The sequence below is a fragment of the Mesoplodon mirus genome (assembly GCF_964341445.2).
Source record: "Mesoplodon mirus genome assembly, chromosome: 12".
In the NCBI taxonomy this organism is placed as follows: Eukaryota; Metazoa; Chordata; class Mammalia; order Artiodactyla; family Ziphiidae; genus Mesoplodon; species Mesoplodon mirus.
In genome coordinates this window covers 92,443,328-92,467,770 of record NC_138988.1, presented here as the reverse complement: position 1 = coordinate 92,467,770, position 24,443 = coordinate 92,443,328, and the positions used below count along the sequence as shown (strand labels likewise).

Below are 24,443 nucleotides of genomic sequence, written 5' to 3'. Positions count from 1 at the left end.
TCTCACTGTTGTGGCCTCTCCCATTGCGGAGCATAGTCTCCGGACACGCAGGCTCAGCAGCCATGGCTCACGGGCCCAGCCGCTCCGTGGCATGTGGGATCTCCCCGGACCGGGGCACGAACCCGTGTCCCCCGCATCGGCAGGCGGACTACCAACCACTGCGCCACCAGGGAAGCCCCGAGTTTTTTTATTAATTTAACTTTATATCATTTTTCCATCTAGCCGTTTTTTGAAAACCTATTTTAGCAATTGCATATATAATATAAATATAACATCATTTAATAAATGATTTGCTAATTTATTTAATATTACAGGTAATTTGAGCTTCTCTCTGCATACTTAAAAATTTTTTAATTAAAGTGAAATTCACATAACTATTTGTAAAATTTATTTATTTTATTTATTTATTTTTTGGCTGCATTGGGTCTTCATTGCTGCAAGGGGGCTTTCTCTAGTTGTGGCTAGGGGGGGCTACTCTTCATTGCAGTGCATGTGCTTCTCGCTGCGGTGGCTTCTCTTGTTGTGGAGCACGGGCTCTAGAGCACAGGCTCAGTAGTTTTGGCACTTGGGCTCAGTAGTTGTGGCACACGGGCTTAGTTGCTCTGTGGCATGTGGGATCTTCCTGGACCAGGGTTCGAACCCATGTCCCCTGCTTTGGCAGGCGGATTCTTAACCACTGAGCCACCAGGGAAGTCCCCACATAACTTTCAATTCACAAAAAATTCACATAAAATTAACCATTTTAAAGTGTACACCTCAATGGCATTTAGTACATTCACAGTGTTGTGCAACCACCACCTCTGTCTAATTCCAAAACATTTTCAGCATCCACAAAGGAAACCTGTGCCCATTCAGCAGTCACCTCCCATTCCTCCCTGCCTCCAGCCCCTGGCAACCACTAATCTGCTTTCTGTCTTTATGGATTTACCATTTTGGATATTTTATATTAAGGAATCATGCAGTATGTGACCTTTCATATTTGACTTCTTTCACTTAACGTAGTGCACTTGAGAATCATCCTTGTAGCATGTATTAGGACCTCATTCCTTTTCATGGGGGAATAATATTCCACTCTATGGATCTGCCACATTTTACTTATCCCTTCATCTGTTGATGGACATTTGGGTCATCGCCACCTTTTAGTTAACTGCAAACAGTGCTGCTGTGAATATTTGTATACAAATATTTTTGAACATCTGTTTTCAGTTCTTCTGGGTACATTCCTAGGAATGAAATTGTTGGATCATAGTAAATCTATGTTTAACTTTTCGAGGAACTGATAACCCTTTTCCATAGCTAACTGCTGCACCATCTCTCATTCACACCAGCAATGTGTGAGAGTTCAGATTTCTCCACATCCTCACCAACTCATGTTTACCATTTTTTAAAATTATAGCTGTATTAGTGGGCGTGAAGTGGTATCTCATTGTGGTTTTAATTTGCATTTCCCTAATGACTAATGCATCTTTTCTTGTGCTTGCTGGCATTTGTATATCTTCTTTGGAGAAATGTCTATTCAAGTCTTTTGCCCATTTTTAAATTGGGTTGTTTGTCTTTTTGTTGTTGAATTGTGAGTGTTCTTTATCTATTCTGGATACTGGGCCCTGATCAGATAAGTGATTTGCAAATATTTTCTCCTATTCTTTAGGTTGTCTTTTCACTTCTTGATAGTGTCCTTTAGTGCACAGAAGTTTTAAATTTTGGTGAAGTTCAGTTTATCCATTTTTTTCTTTTGATGCTTGTGCTTTTGGTGTCATATCTAAGAATCCACTGCCAAATCTGAGGTCATGAAGATCGATTCATATTTTCTTCTAAGAATTTGATCATTTTAGCTCTTTACATTAAGGTGTTTGATCCATTTTAAGTTTAGTATGTGTGTTAAGTAGGGGCCCAACTTCATTCTTCTGCAGATGGATATCTGCATGCTTTTTTATTTTGGAATAATTTAAAATTTATAGAAAATTTGCAAGGATAGTACAGAGTTCCTGTATATCCTTCACCCAGTTTCTCCTACTGTTATCATCTAACACACCAGGATTATATTTTGAACTAAGAACTTAACATTGGTACAGTACTAATAACTATATTACAGACTTATTTGGATTTCTTCAGTGTTTTCATTAGTGTTCCAGGATGCAATCCAGGATACCACATTGCATTTAGTGTGATACTTTTTGATGCATTTAGTGTGATACTTTTTGACTACCTGCAACTAAATTTAACTCTTTTTCCTTAGGTTAGAGCTAGAAAGCCATTCTGACAACAGTACTAAGATCCCCTTTGCACTTCTCGGGGCCTGAGCTAGTATTGAATCAGAAATTAGACTGATGGGGTAAAAGTGGATTTTATGGGTGGCCATGGCACAAGGGGAAGAAAAGGTATTTACTTGGAAGTGCTGAACGGTTGTTGACCAAATCATGTGAAGAAGATGGCAAAGTGAGAGGTGGAAGATAGAAATGCTAGCTCATGAGGTGCCGACCCATTGATCTTGACTTTGACTTTCCATCTAGGTTCAATGTACAAAACCTGAGTGTAGAAAATGGAGGCAACTTACCAAGGAAATCCAGCTGACTCCACAGATAGCAAAGACGTACCGATGTGGTATGAAACCAAATACTGCTGTTAAGGTATGATCTCTGTTGGTTTTCCTTTTGAATTAATTGATGTGTTAATTTAGTTGTCAGTAAATAATAATGGTGTATATTTTTCAATAACTCTGTTGATCATTGTATCAGGATTATATTGTCCTACGTATAACAGAATCTTAACTACAATGGCTTAACCAATTAAGGCTTTTATTTTTCTCTCATTATAAGCAGTTTAGAAACAGGCAGTCCAGAGTTGGTGTAGGTATCCAAGGAAGTCTCCTTTTAGTTTCCAGTTCTGTCACAAGATCATTACTGCACTGTCAGCCATCATTCCAACTTAAAAGCAGAAAAGATGGGAAAGGCTGGGGTATCCCAAGCCAAGTCTCTCCCTCTTTTATTGGGAAACCAGGAACTTTCCTGGAAGTTCCAGCAGTAGATTTCTATTTATAGCTCATTGGCCAGAATAGTATCATGCAGCTACTCTGAACAGCAGTAGGGACCAAGGAAGAAAATATTTTATAACTGTTGCGTGTTTTATATTTTATAAAATATTTTATAACTGGAAGAAAATATTTTATAACAGAATCAAAATTAGGATCCTGTTAGTAAGGCGAAAAAGATATATATGTTTGGACTGTTAGCAGTCTTCCATAGTTGGTATAGTGTGCCTGTTTTGAGATTTGATAATTACTTCGCATTTAAAAATGTGTTAATTGCTTAAATGTGTTAAAGCATTCATCTACAAAATGTCTCTAGTTCCATCAGTACATTAAAGAATATTAGGAATCATTGTAATCTCAGAAGCAAGAGGCTTTCTTTTTTGAAAATTTTGATTTAATTCACATAGCATAAAATTCACCTTTTTAAAGTATGTAATTCAGTGGTTTGCTGTATATTCACAAAGATATGCAGTTATCACGAGCAAAATATTTTCTTTTTAAAGAAATGATGAAAAGCTCTCTAAAGTTTATGATCAAGTTTTTAAAAGCCTGGGATTTAAGATACAAATATTATTAAAGTGACTCATAATTATTGTAAATATATTTGGAAGATTTTGCAAAGTGAAATGGTGAGAAAAAGGGTATGAACATTTAGGAGTTCTGTGTTTTATTGTTTTAAATTTTACACAATTATTACATGAATATAATCTCGGGTTTTAAAAAAGTGAATTGAATATATGTATGTATATGTAAATATATACACACACATATTATATACAAATAAAAAATGAAAGTGCCCCTTAACCATCTCTTCCTTCCCACCCTAATAGATAACCATTCTTAACGACTTATTTATCCTGCTAGAACTTTTTTTGTGCTTTGATCATGTACTTATGGTAGGCACTTTTTTTTTGGCCGCGCCACGTGGCAGGTGGGATCTTAGTTCCCCCACCGGGGATCGAACCCGTGCCCCCTGCATTGGAGGCACGGAGCCCTAACCACTGGACCGCCAGGGTAGGCACATTTTTTTAAGGCACTTGATACAAATATCTAAAACTTTTTAAAGGTTTAAAGAACTATAGCTCAGAGTGATCATTTTATCAAAACCTTACCTACACTGAGTGGTGATATTTTTACTAGATGTAAAATTACGTGTTATTTTTTAAATTGAGGTATAATTACATATTGTAATTACATGCACAGATCTTAATTGAATTTCGTTGAGTTTTGGATAATGTCCACACTACGTAGCCAGTACCCCAGTCAAGATATACGATGTTTCCACCACCCTAAAAAATTCCAGTCATTTCCTTGCCTCCCTCCAGAGGCAAACACTATTTAGATTGCCATACCCTAAACCGAGTTTTGCCTGCTCTTGAACTTTGTAAAATGGAATCAGTCAGTATATACTTTTTAGCGTTTGGTTTCTTTCATCGAGTAAAACAGCTTTTGAGATTCATCCATGTTCTTGCATGGATCAGTAGTTTTTTCCATTTTATTGCTGAGTAGTGTTCCATTGTATGGATGTATCATAATTTGTTTATTCTCCTGTTGAAGGGTATTTGTGTTTAAAATTTTTTGCTGTTATGAATAAATCTGTATGAACATTCTGTGCAAGTGTTTTTGTGGACTTATGTTTTCATTTCTGAAGGGTAAATACATAGGAAATTGCTGAGTCGTATGGTAAATTTATGGGTAAGAAACTACCAAATGGTTTTCCACAGTTGTTGTACCAGACTACAACATTTGGTGGTGGTACTTTTTTTTTTTTTTAATTTTAGCCATTCTAGTGGGTATGTATTGTTTTATCATTGTGGTTTTAAAATGCATTTCCCTGATGACTAGTGATGTTGAACATCTTTTCATATGCTTATTGGCCATTCATAGTTCCTCTTTGGAGAAATATCTGTCCACGTCTCTTAAAAATTGGGTTTGTCTTGTCTTGTAGGAGTTCTTTATGTAATCTGGAAATGAGATATGTTATCTTGAATATTTTTCCCTGTCTTTGTCTTGCCTTTTCATTTTCTTAATAGATCCTTTGATGAGCAGTTTTTAAATTTTGCAGCCTAATTTATCCATGTTTTTTTTTTTATGCTTAGAACCTTTTGTATTTTTTCTGCAAAATCATTGCAACTTTCAACTTGCACAGACAGTCTCCTATGTTTTCTTTGAGAAGGTTTATTATTTTAGCCTTTATATTTAGGACACTAGTCTATCTCAAGTTAATTTTTGGTTTTGATGTAAGATATAGGTCAAGATTCAAATTTTTTTCATATAAATATCTAGTTGTCCAAAAGACAATTTTTTTCCCATTGAATTATTTTGACAACATTATAAAAAAGTCAGCTGGCCATACCTGTAGCCAATTTCTGGACTCTATCCCATTGATCTCTTTGTTTATCCTTAACTCAGTACCCTGCTGTCTTGATTATTGTATCTTTATAGTAAGTCAGGTAGTATAAATTCCTCCAACTTTTTTTTTTCCAAGATTGTTTAGGCTATTTTAGGTCCTTACATTTCTATAAAAATTTTATCAACTTGTCAGTATTTACAAAAACTTTCGGGATTATGATTGGAATGCATTGAAGCTATAAATTATTTGAAGGAGAATTGACATCTTTACATTTTTTTGTCTTCTAATCCAGGGGTCAGCAAACTATGGCTCATGGGTCAAATCTGGCCCCCTCCACCTGTTTTTGTAAATAAAGTTTTATTGGAACACAGCCATGCTCATTCATCATGTATTGTGTATGACTGCTTTCATGCTACAATGGCAGAGTAGTTGCAACAGAGACCATGTGATCCACAGAGACTAAAATATCTGCCATCTGGCCTTTTAAAGAAAAGGTTTCCCCAAATGTATGGACACAAAGTGGGGGCAAGGGGACGGTGGTGGTGGTAGGATGAATTAGGAGATTGGGATTGACATATATACCCTAATATGTATGAAATAGGTAACTAATAAGAACCTGCTGTATAAAAAAATAAAATACAATTCAAAAAAATAAATAAATAAAAGGTTTCCCAACCCCTGTTCTGACCTATGGGTGTGGTCTGTCTCTCCATCTTTTCAGGGTCTTTAATTTCTCCCAACAGTGTTTTCTAGTTTTAAAGGAGAATGTATTCTGTTAAATTTATTTCTAGATACTTATTTTTTCTGTGATTGTAAGTAGAATTTATTTTTAACTTTTCAAGTTGTTTGTTGCAATTATGTAGAAATATGATTTAATTTTGCATATTGACTTTATACCCAGAGATTTTGTTGACTTCACTTTAAATTCCATTTATATTTTTGTAGATTTATTTGGTGGGAGGAATTCTGCAATATCAACTGTGAATAAAGATTGTTTTGCTTTTTTAAAAAACTATCCTTTTGCTCATTTTTTTAACTTACCTTATTGCATTGGTCAGGACCACCAGTACAGAGCTGAATAGAAGTGGAAGAGCAGACTTCCTTGCCTTGTTCCTGACCTTAGGAGTGATGTGTTCAGTGTTTTATCATCATGTGTAATGTTGGCTGTGGCTTTTCACAAATGCCCTTTATCAGATTGAGGAAGTTCCTTTGTATGCCTAGTTTGCTGAGAACTTTTTATTATGAAAGGATGTTAGATTTTGTCAAATACTTTTTCTGTATCTTTTATGATGATCATACAGTTTTTCTCCTTTAATCTTTAATGTGGTGAATTACACTGATTCTTGAATGTTGAAGCAACCTTGCATTCCTGGGGGGAAAAAATTCCACTTGTTCTCAATGTATTATCCTTTCATTGTATTGTTGGATTCAGTTTCCTAATATTTTATTAAGGATTTTGTATCTGTGTTCATGAGGTTTAGTCTCTGTCATTTTCTTTTCTTGTAATGTTCTTGTCAGGTTCTGCTGTCAGAGTTACACTGGCTTCATAAAATGAAATGAGAAATATATCTTCCTTCTCTATTACTGAAAAGTTTGTGGATGGTTAATATTATTTCTTATTTCGTGTTTGGTACAATTCACTAGTGAAGCCATTTGGGCCAATTTTCTTTGTGAGAAGTTTTGAAATTACAAATTCAGTTTCTATAACAGATACATAGCTACTTAGGTGGTTTATTCTATCCATTTTAGAACATTGTGTTTTTCAAGAAATTTGTCTGTTTCATCTACACTGTCAAGTTTGTTAGCTTAAAGCTGTTTGCAGTGTCCTCTTAATTCTCCTTTTAATGCCACTGGTATTTATGGCGGAATCCTTTTACTGTTGATATTGGTGATTTGGGTGTGAAGAGTGGAAAGCATTGACCTTTCAGGGTCAGGGGTCAGGGTCCCGGAATTAACAAACCCTGTTCTAAAACCTTTCAGTTTAGCCCTAAATTGATTCTTGAGCTCAACCTCCAGAGTAGAAGACCTCTCTGAGGGATAGAAGAGAAAAAAATGGGAGGGGGCTTACCCCGAGGGAATGGGTAATTGATTTTCCAGACTGAGTGGGTACAGCAAAGGAAACTGGGGTTTGAGTGATGAAGGTACTGTGAGCTTGTGTGGTGAAGGGGAGCATGTCCAGCTGGCGGGAACAATATGGTTGCACTGAACTTAACCAGCACCTGTGCTCCAGATTACTTCTCAAGGGAAAAGCAGACTCAGTGGCATGTTATTATAACGTTTGAAGAAGAGTTCAGCCAAGGAGCAGTCAAAAATAGCAGACTGTTTTAATAGACACTAGCCTTTGGGTCATTTTCACTCAACCTATTTCTGCGAAGTTTCTGAACAGTTCTAAAAATATATATATTGGAATATTTGCATACTAATGTTACCTTACTAAATATTAGGTGTGATTTTTTATATGAAAAGTTCACATTAAAATCATTTTGTGCTGTGCTTTGACTAGCTTTGGTTTAACCACTGTTTAGAGTTATCCATAATCTCTCCTCTTTTTCACTTGCTGATAATTGAATCTAACTTTGACTTCATCTCTACTAATTGTTCAGATTATCCATGTCGCTTGTTTTGATTACTTGATTTTTCTTCAGGTGTGTCATTTACAATTTCTTCAATTTATGTAGTTTTTGAAAAGTCTGTTTTCTTTAGAATGAGTTTGTTTTCAGACAAATGATATTTGGTTATCATTGAAAAATTCAAGCAATATAGAAAAAAAGATGATTAAAAAAATTCATGCAATCATCATCATGAAATAACCATTATTAAATGAGATTCATTCAAGAGAATTCATGCATGTATACAAGGAGAAGGCCTGGCAGATAGATAACTTCATATCAAGGAGGAGTACTGTGCTTGTTTTATGTAAAATGATTCAGTTCAATACAACAGAATTTAAAGTCAGTAAAAGAAGCCAAAGTGAAATAAGAAATTGCTGGACATAGGACAGTTATTTCTTCATCTCAAGAAATAGTGGTTTCTAAAAACTCCCTAAAAGGTTAAGAAGATACATGATGAGGATAAGTTGGAATGGCTCTAGCTTTTTAACAAAATTGCATGTTTCAATTTTAGGTTGTATCAATTGACACCCTGCTAAGACAGAGGGAAAAGTAAATGACACCATACTTCAGCCCACCTCCCCTTTTTCTCTCTCCCATTTTTGTTAGGGTTTTGCTGTTTTGTGTTAGTTTAATTTGCTCTGTTGGAATATCACTTTTTTTCTATGACCATATCCCATTCATTGTTTACTCCTGCACTTATATGCAATTACTGCTCCCCACAATTTCTGTTACTACAGTTCCTTCTATCCCATTATTTTGATTCATCACCTGCTTGGATGTACTTTAACATCAAGTACTTTTTTCCAGGAGAGCTCTGAGGTGTCAGAGTCCTTGTTTTTGAAAAACTTAAATGCCTTTCTCTTTTGCCATCCGTCTTCAAGTTGAAGGCTTTGTGATCTTCTTAGATCCCAGCCTCTAAGGATGGTATCACATCTTTTAAATCTCCCCCCACCTCGCCCAAGAAATCCTCCTTTGAGACTCTCCTGCTCCATTGCGATTGATTACCACCCATAGCCTGAACTTTTGAAATATTTATTTAAATGGTGTTTATTGACCCAGAGTCCTTTTGGTTTTCAGTTTGGTCTTCTGCCAAGGACAAAGTCTGGAAAGGTTTATTTGTAGAACAACATTAAAAAGAATTGTAGCAAACAACACACACTGTTTTGGAGCTTGCTTTTTGTCATTTAATATTTCTTAAAGATGCTTCTTAAAGATCTTTACGTATGCTTCAGTATGTAAAGATCTCTTTCTCTTTAAAGACTATGTAATAAATAGTCCACTGAACGGATATGTCATGATGAATTTGGTATGATTGAAGGGCATTTAGGTGACATTTAAACATTTACTGTTAGTGAGAGTGCTGTAATGAATAGCTTTGTATCTGTGCTATTTTTCAGTGTATTTGAAGTATCAGTTCCTAGAAATAAAATTGCTGTGTCAGAGTATATCCAGTTTTTTGTTTGTTTATTTGTTTTTTTAAATATTATTTATTTATTTTTGGCTGCATTGGGTCTTAGTTGTGGCGCGCGGGATCTTTCATTGCAGCACGCAGGCTCTTCTTTGTGGCGTACGGGCTTCTCGGGCTTCTCTCTAGTTGTGGTGTTCGGGCTCCAGAGCGCGTGGGCTCTGTAGTTGTGGTGTGCGGGCTCAGCAGTTGCCCCACACGGGTTCAGCTGCCCCACGGCATGTGGGATCTTGGTTCCCCGACTAGGGATCGAACCCGTGTCCCCTGCATTGGAAGGTGGATTCTTAACCACTGGACCACCAAGGAAGTCCCTATACAGTTGTTTTTAATATGAAATAATTCTTATACCCATAAGAGTATTTATAACTTGTGTGTGAGGAATAAAAGATGAAGGTGAACACTCACTGTGTACCCCGCAACCTGGTTTTAGAAACAGACCGTTACCGGTGCCTCTGCAACTCCCTGGGTTCCCCCCAGTAGTTTTCTTCCTCTGCCTCTCCTACAAGAGCAAACAGTATTTCGAATTTTGTATTTATTTTTCCTCTGCTTTTTGTTACAGAGTTGATAAATATGTATGAAACCCTAAATAACATGTAAAGTTTTGCATATTTTTATATTGGTTGTAAATTGTATCCTATTGTGTGTATTCCTCTGCAGCTTTGTTCTCTTACTTAACGTTGAGGTTTTTCAGCTGCATCCATGTTGATGCCTGCAGGTCTGGTTCATTCATTTTCCCTGCTGTGTAGTTTTGCATCGTGTGAATCTACCCCAACATGTCTATTCTCCTGTTCATAGGTGTGAGGGTTGTTTCTGGTTTTGGGCTGCTACACACAGTGCTCTGTGAGCGTTCTTGCACGTGTCTCCTAGCTCATGCACACATGCAAGAGTTTCTCTGGAATATATTCCAAGGGCCAGATTTCCCAGGCCATATGGTATGCCAGTCTTCAGTTTATTTAGGTAACTTTTTTTCATTGAAATATAACATACAAACAGAAAATGCACAAGTCAAAATGCATACCTCAGTGAATTTTCAGAGTCCCCATTTAGCCAGCGCCCAGTAAAGAAACTGAACACTTACCAACCCCTCAGAAGCCCCTTTGCACCCCCTTTCACTCACAGAGTCCATCCCTTGCCTCCCCAGAGTAACTACCTACTAACTCTTCTCCCCCGTGCAAGTACTAACCAGGCCCACCCCTGCTTAGCTTCTGAGACCAGAGAGACTAGGCACATCCAGGGTGGTATGGCTGTGGATCTCTACTTACCCCTCTGACATAGCAACACTATGGCTGTTTTGCTTGCTTTTGAACTTCATGTAAATGGAGTCAGACAGTATGTATGCTCTTGGGTCTGGTTTCTTTCACTCACCATTATGTTTGTGAGGGGCATCCACGTTGTAACATGTAGCTGTAGTTTATTCTCTTGACTATAATACAGTTTATTTCTCCATTCTACTCTCAATGGACTTCTTTCTGGGTTGTGTTTATCCTCTCTCTCTTACAAACAGTGCTCCTTTGAACATTTTCTAATCCTTCTCTTGGTGCACATGGATGAGGGTCTCTCTAGAAAATACAGGTGTGCCCTGTTTTATTGTGCTTTGCTTTTTTGCGCTTTGCAGATATGCATTTTTTTTTTTTCTTTTTTACAAATTGAAGGTTTGTGGCAACCCTGCATTGACGGTTAGCATTTTTAGCAATAAAATATTTTTCAATTAAAGTATGTATGGTAATTTTTTTTGCTATTGCACACTTAGTAAACTACAGCATAGTGTAAACATAACTTTTATATGCACTGAGAAACCAAAAAATTCGTTTGAGTCACTTTTATTGCAGTATTTGCTTTATTGCAATGGTTGGTCTGGAGCTGAACCCACAATGTCTCTGAGGTATGTCTGTATAGCAAGGCTGGAATTGCTGGGCATATATACAAGATAATGCCAAATTATCATGCATTTAAAAGTTTCATATTTTGTCAAATTGTTCTCCAGAGTGGTTACATTCTTTTAGATTTCCAGACATCCTTACAAGAGAGGCAGTCTTACCCGCACCCTCATTCATGTGGTGTTTTATCACACTTTTTTTTTTTTACCAGTCTAATCAGTGAAAAGGGGTATCTTATTGAAGGTAATTGACACTTAAGACTATATTTTATAATTAAACCTAATTAACGCTTGTTTTTTGTATTGTTTTTTGCAGCCTGAGACCTCAGATCATTGTTCCCTTCCAGAGGATCTCGTGAGTATTTCTGCATGTTCTAGACTAGAGTGCGTCACATCTTCAGTGATAAGTGCTATAAGTAAATGACAATAACAGTTTTATGAGTATCGCTCTTTTTTTGGTTGCTGATCCAAGGGGTTTTAATCTAACAGGATAACATGATGAAAATGCTAGCAATAGTGGTATTGTGGGTGATCCTCTCCCAACTTAAAAAAAAAAACAAAAATGTTATTGCTCTATGTTAAAAGGAAACAAAAAGGAAGAAACGGACACCTTGCCTTCCTACAGAGACCAGACTTATTATACTTGTTTTTCAAGGGCGACTTTATGACTTTCTCTCCACTTGAATCGTTCCAGGAAAAGAACAAGAGGCCCATAATTTGATGGTTTTGGCCCAGATTCAGCTGTGAGAGTGTTCTTACGTATTCTGACCTCAGCATAACTGCTTTGTCCCATCCCTGCCCAGATGTGGAAGGGGAAGCAGCTGGCAGAGCCTCATCACATTTCATTTGTCTTAGGAAACTTTGCCACCTGAGCTGGCCAATTTTGCCACATAGCTAGATCCAATAGCTGTTTCAGAAAATGATTTTTTAAGATTCTGAGTTTCTGAGTTATTCTGCATTACAGCGATACAAGATAGTTTGTAGTTTTTCTAGGTGTCTGAAACTCACGGACTGTGACTGATGTTTAGGCAAAGGGAGAATTGACACCTAGCATATCTATTCTGTTACATAAAGGGCTGTGTGAGATGCCCACGCGTGTGCGTGCGTGCGCACACACACACACACACAAAAAAAAACAGTTGTACCGTCAAACATTTCCATAGTAAAGCAGTGGCCTAAATAATTTCTGGATTTAGGGTAGACAGGATGACATTACAGAAAGAAAGGAAAAAATAACTTTAAATACACTTACAAATACCTTAAGAATATTTCCCCTAGTATTCAGACCATTTTGCGTGCAAGGAGTCTGAACTTTAGGACAGAGGCCATATTCTTGGGATATAAGAACTTTAAAAAGCTTGGAAGAGTCCCTGGATATTCATCTGCCCATTATTTATTTTTGTCTTTGGTTAAGAAAGAGTCCGGAGCAGGTTTATAGCCATGTCACCTATACCTGCTACCCTTTTTCTATTCCTATGGATTCTGGGGTTACCTTTAAAGCAGTTTCTGAATTTTGAGTGCCTGTATTAGTTTCCTAGGGCTGCCGGGACAAATTGCCACCACCTGGGGGGCTTAAAGCAACAGAAGGTTATTGTCTCATAGTTCCAGAGGCTATAAGTCTGAAATTAGGGTGTTAGCAGAGCCGTGTTCCCACTGAAGTCTCTAAGAGAGGATTCTCCCTTGCCTTTTCCAGCTCTGGCATTGCCAGCAACCCCTGGCATTCCTTGGCTTATAGCCACGTCACTCCAATCTCTGTTCCATCTTCACATGACCTTTTTCCTCTTGTGTGTCTCCCGGTCCCTGTGTCTCTTCTCTTCTTATAAGGACCCATTAGAGTGAATTCAGGGCTCACTTTACTGCAGTGTGACAAATTACATCTGCAAAGACCTTGTTTCCAAATAAGGTCACATTCTGAGGTTCTGGGTAGACGTGAATTTGGGGAGACAACTTTTTAACCGAGTGTAGTGGGCATTTCATTAAATATGCTAATAGACTGACTATATCCAGCACAGTTTCTTCAGTGGTTTGTGTATTAAAAGCGAGAATGGAACATTTGATGGCATATCGACAAAATTATATAGTCAGGTGTGCGGAATGGTGAGTGTGCTGACACACTCGGAATAGCAAGACCACGTGTTCGTTTACTAGTCACTGAGTTTCTCCTACTCTAAGCCAGAGGCTGGTTGGCGCGCCCTCAGGTGGGCTTCCAAGGGGAAGAAAACCTGGGGCAGGTAGCGATGGCAGGGTCTCTCTTGGGTCCTGACTTAATTTCCCAACACAGCTGCAAGGCCCAGGAAGTGGGTTAGAATGGGAAGCGCTTGGGTGCGTGGTTTGTTTTCTTTTTTTCCTCTCTTTTTTCTCCCTTTTTTTGGGTTGGTTTACTTTATTTTATTTTGGGGGGTCCTTGTTTTTTTAAGGCATCTACATTCTGCCCTCTACTTGGTCCATTTCTAGTGTCAGGATCTGAACACCCAGTTTTACTCTGAGCCAGGAAGGGGGTCCATAGAGGCAGCCCTGGTGCGTTGGAGAAGGAACTGAAGCTTTCCTTCTTTTTGGTCCAGCACAGGCTGCTCAAGGGTAGCCAAACCTAAAACAAGCCTTGAGGACAAAGAATGCAAACTGAAAAGCCTTCACGGGCCGGGCAAGTAAAATAAATGTGTGAAGCAGCTGGGAGTAACTTATGGGGTGTGTTAGGGTTTGTAGTAAGCTGAAAAATGCTTGCCCCAGATTTGGACTTTGAAGGGCATATAAAATGCATCTTGAGTTCACAAACCCCTGCTTGATGGCAAGTGGCATTTGCGTGGAGCCTGGATAACTAACATCAGAGGGTCCCTGAGCCCAGAGTTCTCCTCTATCAGATTCCTAGAATTCTTGGAGCATACATTCAAGATCATGTTTAGCAAAGGCTGCCTAACATAGGATATGTGGCAGTTTCGCTTTAGAAGCCAGGTAAATTTTATTTTTATCACAATAGTTAGTCATCACAGGGCTGCTTTGATCGAATGACTCCGTATGTTAAATCAGCTCTGGAATATGATCACATATTTTAAGACTGAAAATAGCTTTTTCAATTCAGTTCTACATGGAGCATTTTATTTTGATGATTGTCATGTACTTTTCCCTCTGAAGTTTTTTTAGTAGCCTCTGGCAAAAAGCAGTACTGTTTGGACTGCTACTCCAGAGAATTGTTTTTTCTGCTGAATTTCGTAATTTCAGTTATCTTTAGATCCTCAGTTAAAAGGGGGAAGGGATGGTTGATAAATGATTACGGAACAGAAAGAAGTTTCTCCTGTCAGACTTAAACAAACCTGGGCTTGCAGTATAGTCTGTGGGGGTCGCTTTAAGACTTACCTGGTGTTGGTGGGGGTTTTTTGAGGGAGGGAAAGTGGGAGGCCCTTGCTGAAGATCTGAAAAAACTCGGCCTAGGAAACATTCTCTCCAGGTCTCATCAGGCATTTTTTGTTTCTAAATCTTCCTGTGCAGAACTCTGGTCTAGGACTATGGAGTGGGAGAAGGCAGCGTAGAAGGGTTCAGGATGAATGAGAGTGAATGACACGACGAGAACCGTCTGTCCTTGGCTGACTCTGCGTGTACATTTCCTGTTTGCCGTTGACCCTCTTCGTTCTGCTCCACCCCCTTGCAGAGAGTGTCGGAAGTTTCCAACCACTGGTGGTACTCCATGCTCATCCTACCTCCTTTGCTGAAAGATAGCGTGGCAGCACCCCTGCTCTCTGCCTACTACCCCGACTGCGTTGGCATGAGCCCGTCCTGCACCAGCACGCACCGCGCGGCCAGCGACACCAGTCCTGGGAAGCTGGAGCACTCCAAGGCAGTCCCCTCTGTGCTGGGTGAGAGCTGGTCCTGGCCCTCCCTGCTTTCCCTCCTCTCTCCGCCCTTGCCCTGGAAATATGTGGGTGAGCAGAACGGAAAAGATTTTTTTTTTTTTTTGCGGTACGCGGGCCTCTCACTGTTGTGGCCTCTCCCGTTGCGGAGCACAGGCTCCCGGACGCACAGGCTCAGCAGCCATGGCTCACCGGCCCAGCCGCTCCGCGGCATGTGGGATCCTCCCGGACCGGGGCACGAACCCGTGTCCCCTGCATCGGCAGGCGGACTCTCAACCACTGCGCCACCAGGAGAGCCCAAGATTTTTTTTTAAATGTGTGCACCCTGCTGCAAAGCACCTCATTATTTCATGGATCTGGTTTCACTGTGGATCACTCATATCATCTGTATATATTGGACAGTTAATTTTTCCCTCAGTCAGTGGGAAAGCCTGTAACACTTGTCTAGGAATCATGCCTATGGAGTTTAATGAGCATTTCTTTGAAAGTTGGATAGCTGCATAATTTGATGATAATACCTACTCACTCTGACATGCCAGAAGAAAGTTTTGACTCTTATGAGCCGCCCTTCTTTTTTCTCCCTGAGTCTTTCTGCTTCTAATTATGCCATTGCTAATCTCCGCCAAACAACCCACTCCTGAAAAAACTTCAGGTCAAGGCAGGCAGACTGATAACCATTTACTTTAAAGGGATCTTTAAAATGCTCCGTCAGAATTCTTGGTGTACAAGCAAGAATTGTAGATCATCTCCTGCACGCTAACAAACTTCATCTTTGATGGTGCAAGTAGATTTTGACATTGTAGCCCTATCTTAAGGTTTTTAACTAATAACACTGGGCCCTCTAAAAATGCAGGTGTGGTCAAAATCAAAGCTGAAGTGATAAATCCCAGTGTTAATGAAGGAGGAATAAAACAGGCAACTCAGATACCATTAGTGTCTACATTTATGAAGGACAGTTTGGCAGCATGAATCAAAAACCTTAAAATAGATGTTCTTTGGATGTAGGAATTTATCCTAAATAAATTATCAAAGATTATCAAAAGTAAGTCCAAAGATTTGTGTGGCATTGTTTATAATAGTGAAATAATTGGATGAAATTTAAGTGCCCAGCAATAGGGCAGTGGTTAAATAATAAATAAGATAATATTATATGTCCATTGAAGTCATATTTAATGACATGGGACATTGTTCTTGAAAAGCAGGTAGGAAAAAACAGCCTTTTTATTGCATTTTTTTCTGGCTTTGTAAGAAAAAACGTCAGTTATATTTATATTCTCTATTCAAAGAAACAGAACCAAGGTTAGACTATACTCCTAAATGCTAACACTGCTCAAGGATTATCAGTGGTTAGTGATTGTTATTTACTTCTATGAACCTATTAATTTTATAATCAGAAAAATTCCAATGAAAGTGTCTTTTAAGATCTATATCCATGGAGACTTGGCATTCAGTTGGGTTTGGAATTTTGGTCTTGCAAGATGAAGATGTTCTGGAGATCTGTTGGAAAACAATGTGAATATACTGAACACTACTGAACGGTAACACTCAAACATGATTAAGATGGTAAATTTTATGGCACATGTTTTTTTTAACCACAATTAAAAATTTAAAAAAAAATTCCAGACTTCCCTGGTGGTCCAGTGGTTAAGACTCCATCCTTCCAATCCAGGGGACACAGGTTTGATCCCTGGTCGGGGAAGTAGATCCCACATGCCATGTGGCGTGGCCAAAAAATTAAAAAAAAAAAATTCCATGCCACAGAAATTGAATTTTTGAAGAAAGAATGGGAAAAAAAATGTTTAATTCACGCCTATTTTGTCTAACTGGACAGAGGAAGTGGAAATATTTATTTAGGACAGACTGGGGAGCTTGTCTAGGCTCTCCTTTCTGGTTTCTTTTTGCTCTTCAATTTAGCCAGATTTAGAATTTACAGCTTGTGAGGTTTGCCCATTCTGCGTCTTCTCTCAGTTCCAGGCATGAACCGGTACTTCCAGCCTTTCTACCAGCCCAACGAGTGCGGCAAAGCCTTGTGCGTGAGGCCAGACGTGATGGAGCTGGATGAGCTCTATGAGTTCCCAGAGTATTCCCGAGACCCCACCATGTACCTGGCTCTGAGGAACCTCATCCTCGCCCTGTGGTACACTAACTGCAAGGTGAGTGAAGCGTGCGTTAGCCAGCAGCACATGGACACAGACTTCTGTTAAGGAGAGAAGTTGCTTTGTCTGTGGACAGAAACTTTGGATCCGGGTGTCTCCACCTCAGGACTCTTGATATTTGGGTGGATATTCTCTGTGTCGGGGCTGTCCTCTGCATCGTAGGATGTTTAAGCAGCATCCCTGACCTCTACCCGCCACATGCCATAGCACCCCCTTCCCCCAGTTGTGACAACCAAAAATGTCTCCAGATATTGCCAAATGGGGGCAAAGTCTCCCCTTCCTGAGAACCACCGCTTTAGACCATATGTCATCAGAATTCCTCACTCTCTAGTTATATGGTGTGCAAAATTTGGTTCAAGGAGTTCCAATGACAATACCAGGAGAAAAAAGAATAAAACATTAAAGATTGGATTATAAACCCCTCGAGGGCCGGGATTCTGACTCACCTGGTTATCCTCAAGCATCTGAGACCAGCGATTCGCTTTTTGCTGGGACTGCATAAATGTTAGGGCCCTCACACAGTGCCAACCTTGAAAAGGATGAAGATAAATTAGAGGGTGGGCAGGGTGGGACCACGAGTTTTTTGTTTTTTGTTTTTTGCAGTACACGGGCCTCTCACTGTTGTGGCCTCTCCCGTTGCGGAGCACAGGCTCCGGACGCGCAGGCTCAGCGGCCATGGCTCACGGGCCCAGCCGCTCCGCGGCATGTGGGATCTTCCCAGACCGGGGCACGAACCCGCGTCCCCCTGCAACGGCAGGCGGACTCTCAACCACTGCGCCACCAGGGAAGCCCTTGTTTTTTTTTTTGAAGCAGAGGCTTTCCAGACCGTAGTGTTTTTCCAATTTATTGATTTCTTCTGCAATTATCTGAGTGACTGCTGAATGCAGAACATTTTACAAGACTGCCAAAGAAATCTTGGTTAAAGAAAGATATTCCAGTTCCACCCTGGTATTTCACTGAATTAGACTCCAGTCTGAGATGACTTGATTAAGTTATGGCTATAAATGCAGTTTATATGAATTACACCCAGGTGAGTGGGTTGGGCAAGGTAGAATTATTCATTTCCTCTCCAGTAGGCTTGAGGGAGGTATTCAGTAAACATTTGCTGAACTAAACAAAACTGTGGTCAGAATTTCCTGTCAGTAAGTTGTCAAGATGCACTTTTCAGAAACAGCCTTGGGTTCATTTTTCTTCCCATTTCTTTTTAGTTGACTTTGAAATTTGACTTACACAGGAGAAGAATCTTATAAAAAAACATCCTCCACTTATCAGTGTGGATCTATTTTAATTTGTAATAAGAAGATAGCAAGTATCGTATCTATTTAATACTCTAGTGGGAAAACTCAAATATGGTAGCTTTAAAGGGGTCAGACTTTGAAATGATTTTTTAAATCTTTATTTATTTATTTTATTTTTATGGCTGTGTCAGGTCTTAGTTGTGGCATGCAGGATCTTTCTTTGCAGAGGGCGGGATCTTTCATCGTGATTTTTTTTTTAACGTCATGAATACAAACACGTGTTTTAATCTTCTGCAGCAATCCAAGCCAATGTTGTACATGTTATTTCTTTCACATTTTGAGTATATAATCATCTTCCTGTGTTCAGGTTCTGTTGGAGCTGGGGCCTGGGGACAAGTAGAGGAAAGGCCGGGGTGGGCCCTGTCCCCCCTCCGCCACCGCCCGCACGGCCCAAGCCTGTTCTAACTTCGTGACACTGGGCAGAGGCCACATTACTCTTGAATCTTTGAAACAGACCAAGGCCTTGCCAAAGCTGCTGGGGTGAAAAGAGAAAGGCAGTGTCTTTTTTTTTTTTTTTTTTTTTTTTACAAGTTCCTAAGTCCATTCCCCCCACGTCTTACCAGTGATGAGTATCCAGCTCTTTCTGCTGCCAGTGCAAACAGCATCCTGGCTTTCTGTAATGGCCTTTGTTGTGTGGCTTATTGAGTCAGGAATATATTTGTGGTATGGTCTGCCTCCACACTCCCCGGGTCAGTCATTCGGGTCATTCTCTGCGAGGGGAAACTTAGGTGATAAAACGCAGATTGCTGTGTGCTGCTTTTGTCCCTTTCTCCTTTTTTTCGTTCGCCAGCCAGACATTCCTTTGGTCTTACTATATATCTTAGTGATAAATGATGAATTCCAATTACCTGGACAGGTTTTTTTTTTTTTTCTTTAAATTGTAGTAAAACACACAACATAAAATTTACCAGTTTTACCCTTTTAACCATTGTAAAATGGATAATTCAGTGGCATTAAATACGTATACAGTATTGTGTAACCATCACTTCTGTGTAGTTCTAGAACTTTTTCATTACCCCAAGGGGAAACTCCACACCCATTAAGCAGAGACTCCCCATTCCTCCCTTCCCCCAGCTTCTGACAACTACTAGCCTACTTTCTGTCTCTATAAGATTTGCCTGTTCTGGGTATTTCATACAAATGGAATCATACCATACGTGGCCTTCTGTAACTAGCTTCTTTGCTCAGCATAATGTTTTCAAGGTTCATTCCTGTTGTAGCATGCATCAGCACTTCATTTCTTTTTTTTTTTTTTTTTTTGCTGTACGTGGGCCTCTCACTGTTGTGGCCTCTCCCATTGCGGAGCACAGGCTCCGGACACGCAGCGGCCATGGCTCACGGGCCCAGCCGCTCCGCGGCATGTGGGATCTTCCCGGACCGGGGCACGAACCCACGTCCCCTGCATTGGCAGGCGGACTGTCAACCACTGCACCACCAGGGAAGCCCTCATTTCTTTTTATGACCAAATAATATTCCATGTATGGAGAGACCACCTTTCCTTTATCCTTTCATCCACTGATGGACACTTGGTTGTTCCAGCAATTTGAATAGTGCTGCTGTGAATTTTTTTTGAACCTATGTTTTTAGTTCTTTGCAGTAAATACATAGGAGTGGAATTGCCGGGTCATATGGTAATTCTACATTTCACTTTCTGAGGAACCAAGAGTTGTTTTTGGTTGGTTGGTTGGTTTTAACAGTTTGGTTTTATTTCCAAACACAGGAAGCTCTTACTCCTCAGAAATGTATTCCTCACATCATCGTCCGGGGTCTCGTGCGCATCCGATGTGTTCAGGAAGTGGAGAGGATACTTTATTTTATGACGAGGAAAGGTCTCATCAACACAGGAGTTCTCACCGTCGGCACCGACCAGCATCTTCTTCCTAAAGATTACCACAACGTAGGTGACCGTAGCTCTAGCAATACTACCGCCATCGGTCGTGATAAACGCTAGTACATTAATGTTCATAACACAAGTAAAACTCCTGTAAGCACTATAAAAGTTATGAGGCAAGACTTTTGTAGAATATGCATTTCTCCAAGGGAAGAGAATATCAGTCACTATTCCTCTAGGCGGTAGAAAGGAGGAAGGGCTGACTCAGGACAAGTACTAATGTATTCTTTAGGGAAATAACTTGTACAGACAGGACATCAAGGAAATACAGATGAACGAACGTTGCTTGGCAGTTAGTACCTTCTATTACATTGTTTTCATTGCTCTAATTGGATTTTTTTTCTTTTTCCTTTCTCTTTTTTTTTTTTTTTTGGTACAGAAATCAGTCATCATTATTGGAGCTGGTCCAGCAGGATTAGCAGCTGCTAGGCAACTGCATAACTTTGGAATTAAGGTAAGATTTGGGGGACATGGAGGCGGAAACAGATGATTAACTGCTCCTTTGGTCCAAATGTTCTAAGACTTGGAAACTAGTTCCTGATTTTAGCAAAGAATGCTAAATACATTATATCTTTATATCTTTACAATAGATCCTAGAAAAGATACAAAATTTGAAATTGGGTTAATTAAAGAAAGGTAGAGGAAATAGAAACTCCAGCAGCTTTGGACAGGATTTTAGACTATGATGGGCAAGACACAAGAGACTCTAAGATGATATTAAAGCAGAAATTCTTGGGACTTCCCTGGTGGTCCAGTGGTTAAGACTCCGCGCCCCCGCTGCAGGGGGCACGGGTTCGATCCCTGGTCAGGGAACTAAGATCCTGCATGCCATGTGGTGTGGCCAAAAACTAAAATAAAATAAAAAGTAAAATAAAAAAAGCAGAAACTCTTGACATGTCATTATTGACACAGCAGTGAAGAAAAAGCCCTTGTTTCTGCAATAGTTTGAGACAACAAATAGCAGCTTGGATATTCACCATTTCCTGCATAAAAGTTAATGAACTATCCAGTTACATTTTCTTATGCAAATCACACTTTGAACCTTACTCTGGAAAACAAAAATCTTTGCTTTTGGAAGCAGGATTGAATTAGTTAATCCAGGGTTAAGACAGAATTATGTGACTTTTAAAGTACTGTATATTTTTGAGGTAGCCTTCTTCTCCAAGGAGAAGGATATTATTTCTTTTTATCTAGTATGTTGCCTTATTCTAGTTGTTCAAAATTAGCCAAAATAGAGACAATTACAAAAAAACAAAAATTGTGCAATTCAGTATCTAATTAAAATTAGCCAAAATAGAGACGATTACAAAAAAACAGAAATTGTGCAATTCAGTATCTAATTTCTGTTAGATTCATTCAAATCTTCCAGATTTCTGGGACTTCCTATGTCTGACTTATTTCTCCTTTTTTAAAAACTTGTTTTGCAAGGACTTTGGTCTTCTGTTAAACCAAACGTGAAAATCAATTTGGTAGAATTGAATTCGTCTTTCGCTGTATTCTCTCTGGCTGAAAGAAACAACTTCTTTTTCACAACATTTTTCTCTGCTGGAGGAGTTTCGGCGATGAGAAAGTTTTCAGTGGCTCTGCCTAAGATGTTTTCCTTTTGGTGGAATGCAAGACCTACGTCTTGGATTATATATATATTGCTGACAAAACAGAAGAATCTGAGTTGAATGTATAAGAAGTGTGTTTGCATTTCAAAATATTGTCTAAGTGGTATTAAGCTATGAGGTGTTTTAATTGGTCATTTATGTATTTCAGCATTAGATATTAGGGCCAAGGTTTCTTGTTCGTTTTTCACTTGGGAAACCCACAGATTATGTTACAAGGAAGGTTAGTCCTAGCCAAAGTCTAGGAAGGGTGCTGTCTTTAATGTTCAGCTTCCTCTTATAGACTAAAAAGAAACTAGAAACGGATGGTTCTGAGTTCATCTGAAGTCAGAGAAAGAAGGTGGGGAGGGGAGAATCACAAGCTGTAGCCTTTCTAGTTGGAGAAAATGAGAAATATAGGTCCAAGGAAGAAGAATATTCAGGGGACTTCTGTTATTCTCCCCTTTCTCTAAGGAGACCCTGGGGAGGCCACCCCTCTCCCTCGTGGTTAGGAAGTAGACTCCTCCTAACCTAAGAGATGGTTAGCTCGGGGAACCTCCTGGAGCAATTTGAAGGAGTGCTTTTAGGGATCCAGAAATGAAAGGACTGGTTTTGCCCTGAAGAGGATTCACATTTTCAGTTACTACAGCCAAGGGCAGTGAAGCTCTTTGAGCCACAGGGCTGTCCACCTAAGAGCAGCTCCCACCACCACCAGCATCAGAAATTTGGAGGAGATAAAACGGTCTGGGTATGGGACCAACCTGCTTTGGCCAAGCCTGTAAGGCCATACTTAGATATAATGACATTTTTTTTTTTTTTAATAATAGTCATAGGGAAGTTAAGGCCTGTTTACAATGCTAAAGGAATTTTGCTACAGACATAGATATTTCATAGGACAAAACCACCTCTTTAACTTAGTTTTTAAGAGTGCCTTTTAATTTTTAAAAAGAATACTTTTTAAATTTTTTTAACGGAATACTATTTAATAAAAGCTTTCAGGATGCATTTCACATGCTAGTTCATCCAGTCTTATCATTTTGGGATTTGAGAGGAAACAGTTTGAGGGGCTTCTCCAGAAGACCACTCACTTACTCCTTGCTAGAGCCTGGGTTGTTTGTTTTTTGTTTTTTTTTTTTCCTTTATGTGGTACGCGGGCCTCTCACTGTTGTGGCCTCCCCCGTTGCGGAGCACAGGCTCCGGACGCGCAGGCCCAGCGGCCATGGCTCACGGGCCCAGCCGCTCCGCGGCATATGGGATCCTCCCAGACCGGGGCACGAACCCGCATCCCCTGCATCGGCAGGCGGACTCTCAACCACTGCGCCACCAGGGAGGCCCCGGGTTGTTTGTTTTTAACATCTACTTCGGCTCCTATTCACACTGCCCTCCTTTTTAAAAAAATTTATTTTATTGAAGTAGTGTTGATTTACAGTGTGTTAATTTCTGCTGTACAGTAAAGTGATTCAGTTATACATATAGGTATGTATACATTCTTTTCCATATTCTTTTCCATTATGGTTTATCACAGGATATTGAATATAGTTCCCTGTGCTCTACAGTAGGACCTTGTTGTTTATCCATTCTATATATAATAGTTTGCATCTGCTAATCCCAAACTCCCAATCCATCCCTCCCGCTTGGCAACCACAAATCTGTTCTCTGTGTCTGTGAGTCTGTTTCAGTTTTGTAAATAAGTTCATTTGTGTCATATTTTAGATTCCACAGATAAGTGATATCATATAGTAGTTGTCTTTCTTTCTGACTTACTTCACTTAGTATGATCATCTCTAGGTCCATCCATGTTGCTGCAAATGGCATTATTTCATTCTTTTTTATGGCTAAGTAGTATTCCATTGTATATATGTACCACATCTTTATCCATTTGTCGTTCGACATTTAGGTTGTTTTCATGTCTTGGCTGTTGTGAATAGTGCTGCTGTGAATATAGAGGTGCATGTATCTTTTTGAATTATAGTTTTGTCTGGATATATGCCCAGGAATGGGATTCCTGGATCATATGCACACTGCCCTCTTTTTAAAGTTGTTTCTCTAATAATATAATAATACATTAACCAGATATGAAACTCATTTAACAATGTCACTGTACATTTATACTGCGTCCTATTCAGCTTCCCTGATTGTCTTTTTAGGTGACTGTCCTGGAGGCCAAAGACAGAATTGGAGGCCGAGTGTGGGATGATAAGTCTTTCACAGGCGTCACAGTGGGACGAGGAGCCCAGATTGTCAACGGCTGTATTAACAACCCAGTAGCACTAATGTGTGAACAAGTGGGTGTCTTTAAGATTTGTATTGTAGATAAAGAAAAGAAAAAGTTG

General features: G+C 39.5%; 1 protein-coding gene across 4 annotated transcripts in view; it reads left to right on the top strand.

Annotated features, from left to right (window-relative positions):
* KDM1B (lysine demethylase 1B) overlaps positions 1–24,443 on the top strand; it is a 57,338-nt gene that overhangs the window by 7,750 nt on the left and 25,145 nt on the right. For all 4 annotated transcript variants that reach the window (XM_082639063.1, XM_082639062.1, XM_082639065.1 and 1 more), the window contains 7 exons: positions 2,511–2,627; positions 11,651–11,689; positions 14,978–15,182; positions 17,145–17,329; positions 20,351–20,527; positions 20,901–20,975; positions 24,258–24,395. In XM_082639063.1, the coding sequence (XP_082495189.1) occupies positions 2,511–2,627; positions 11,651–11,689; positions 14,978–15,182; positions 17,145–17,329; positions 20,351–20,527; positions 20,901–20,975; positions 24,258–24,395 (936 nt within the window). The remainder of the gene's footprint in view (positions 1–2,510; positions 2,628–11,650; positions 11,690–14,977; positions 15,183–17,144; positions 17,330–20,350; positions 20,528–20,900; positions 20,976–24,257; positions 24,396–24,443) is intronic.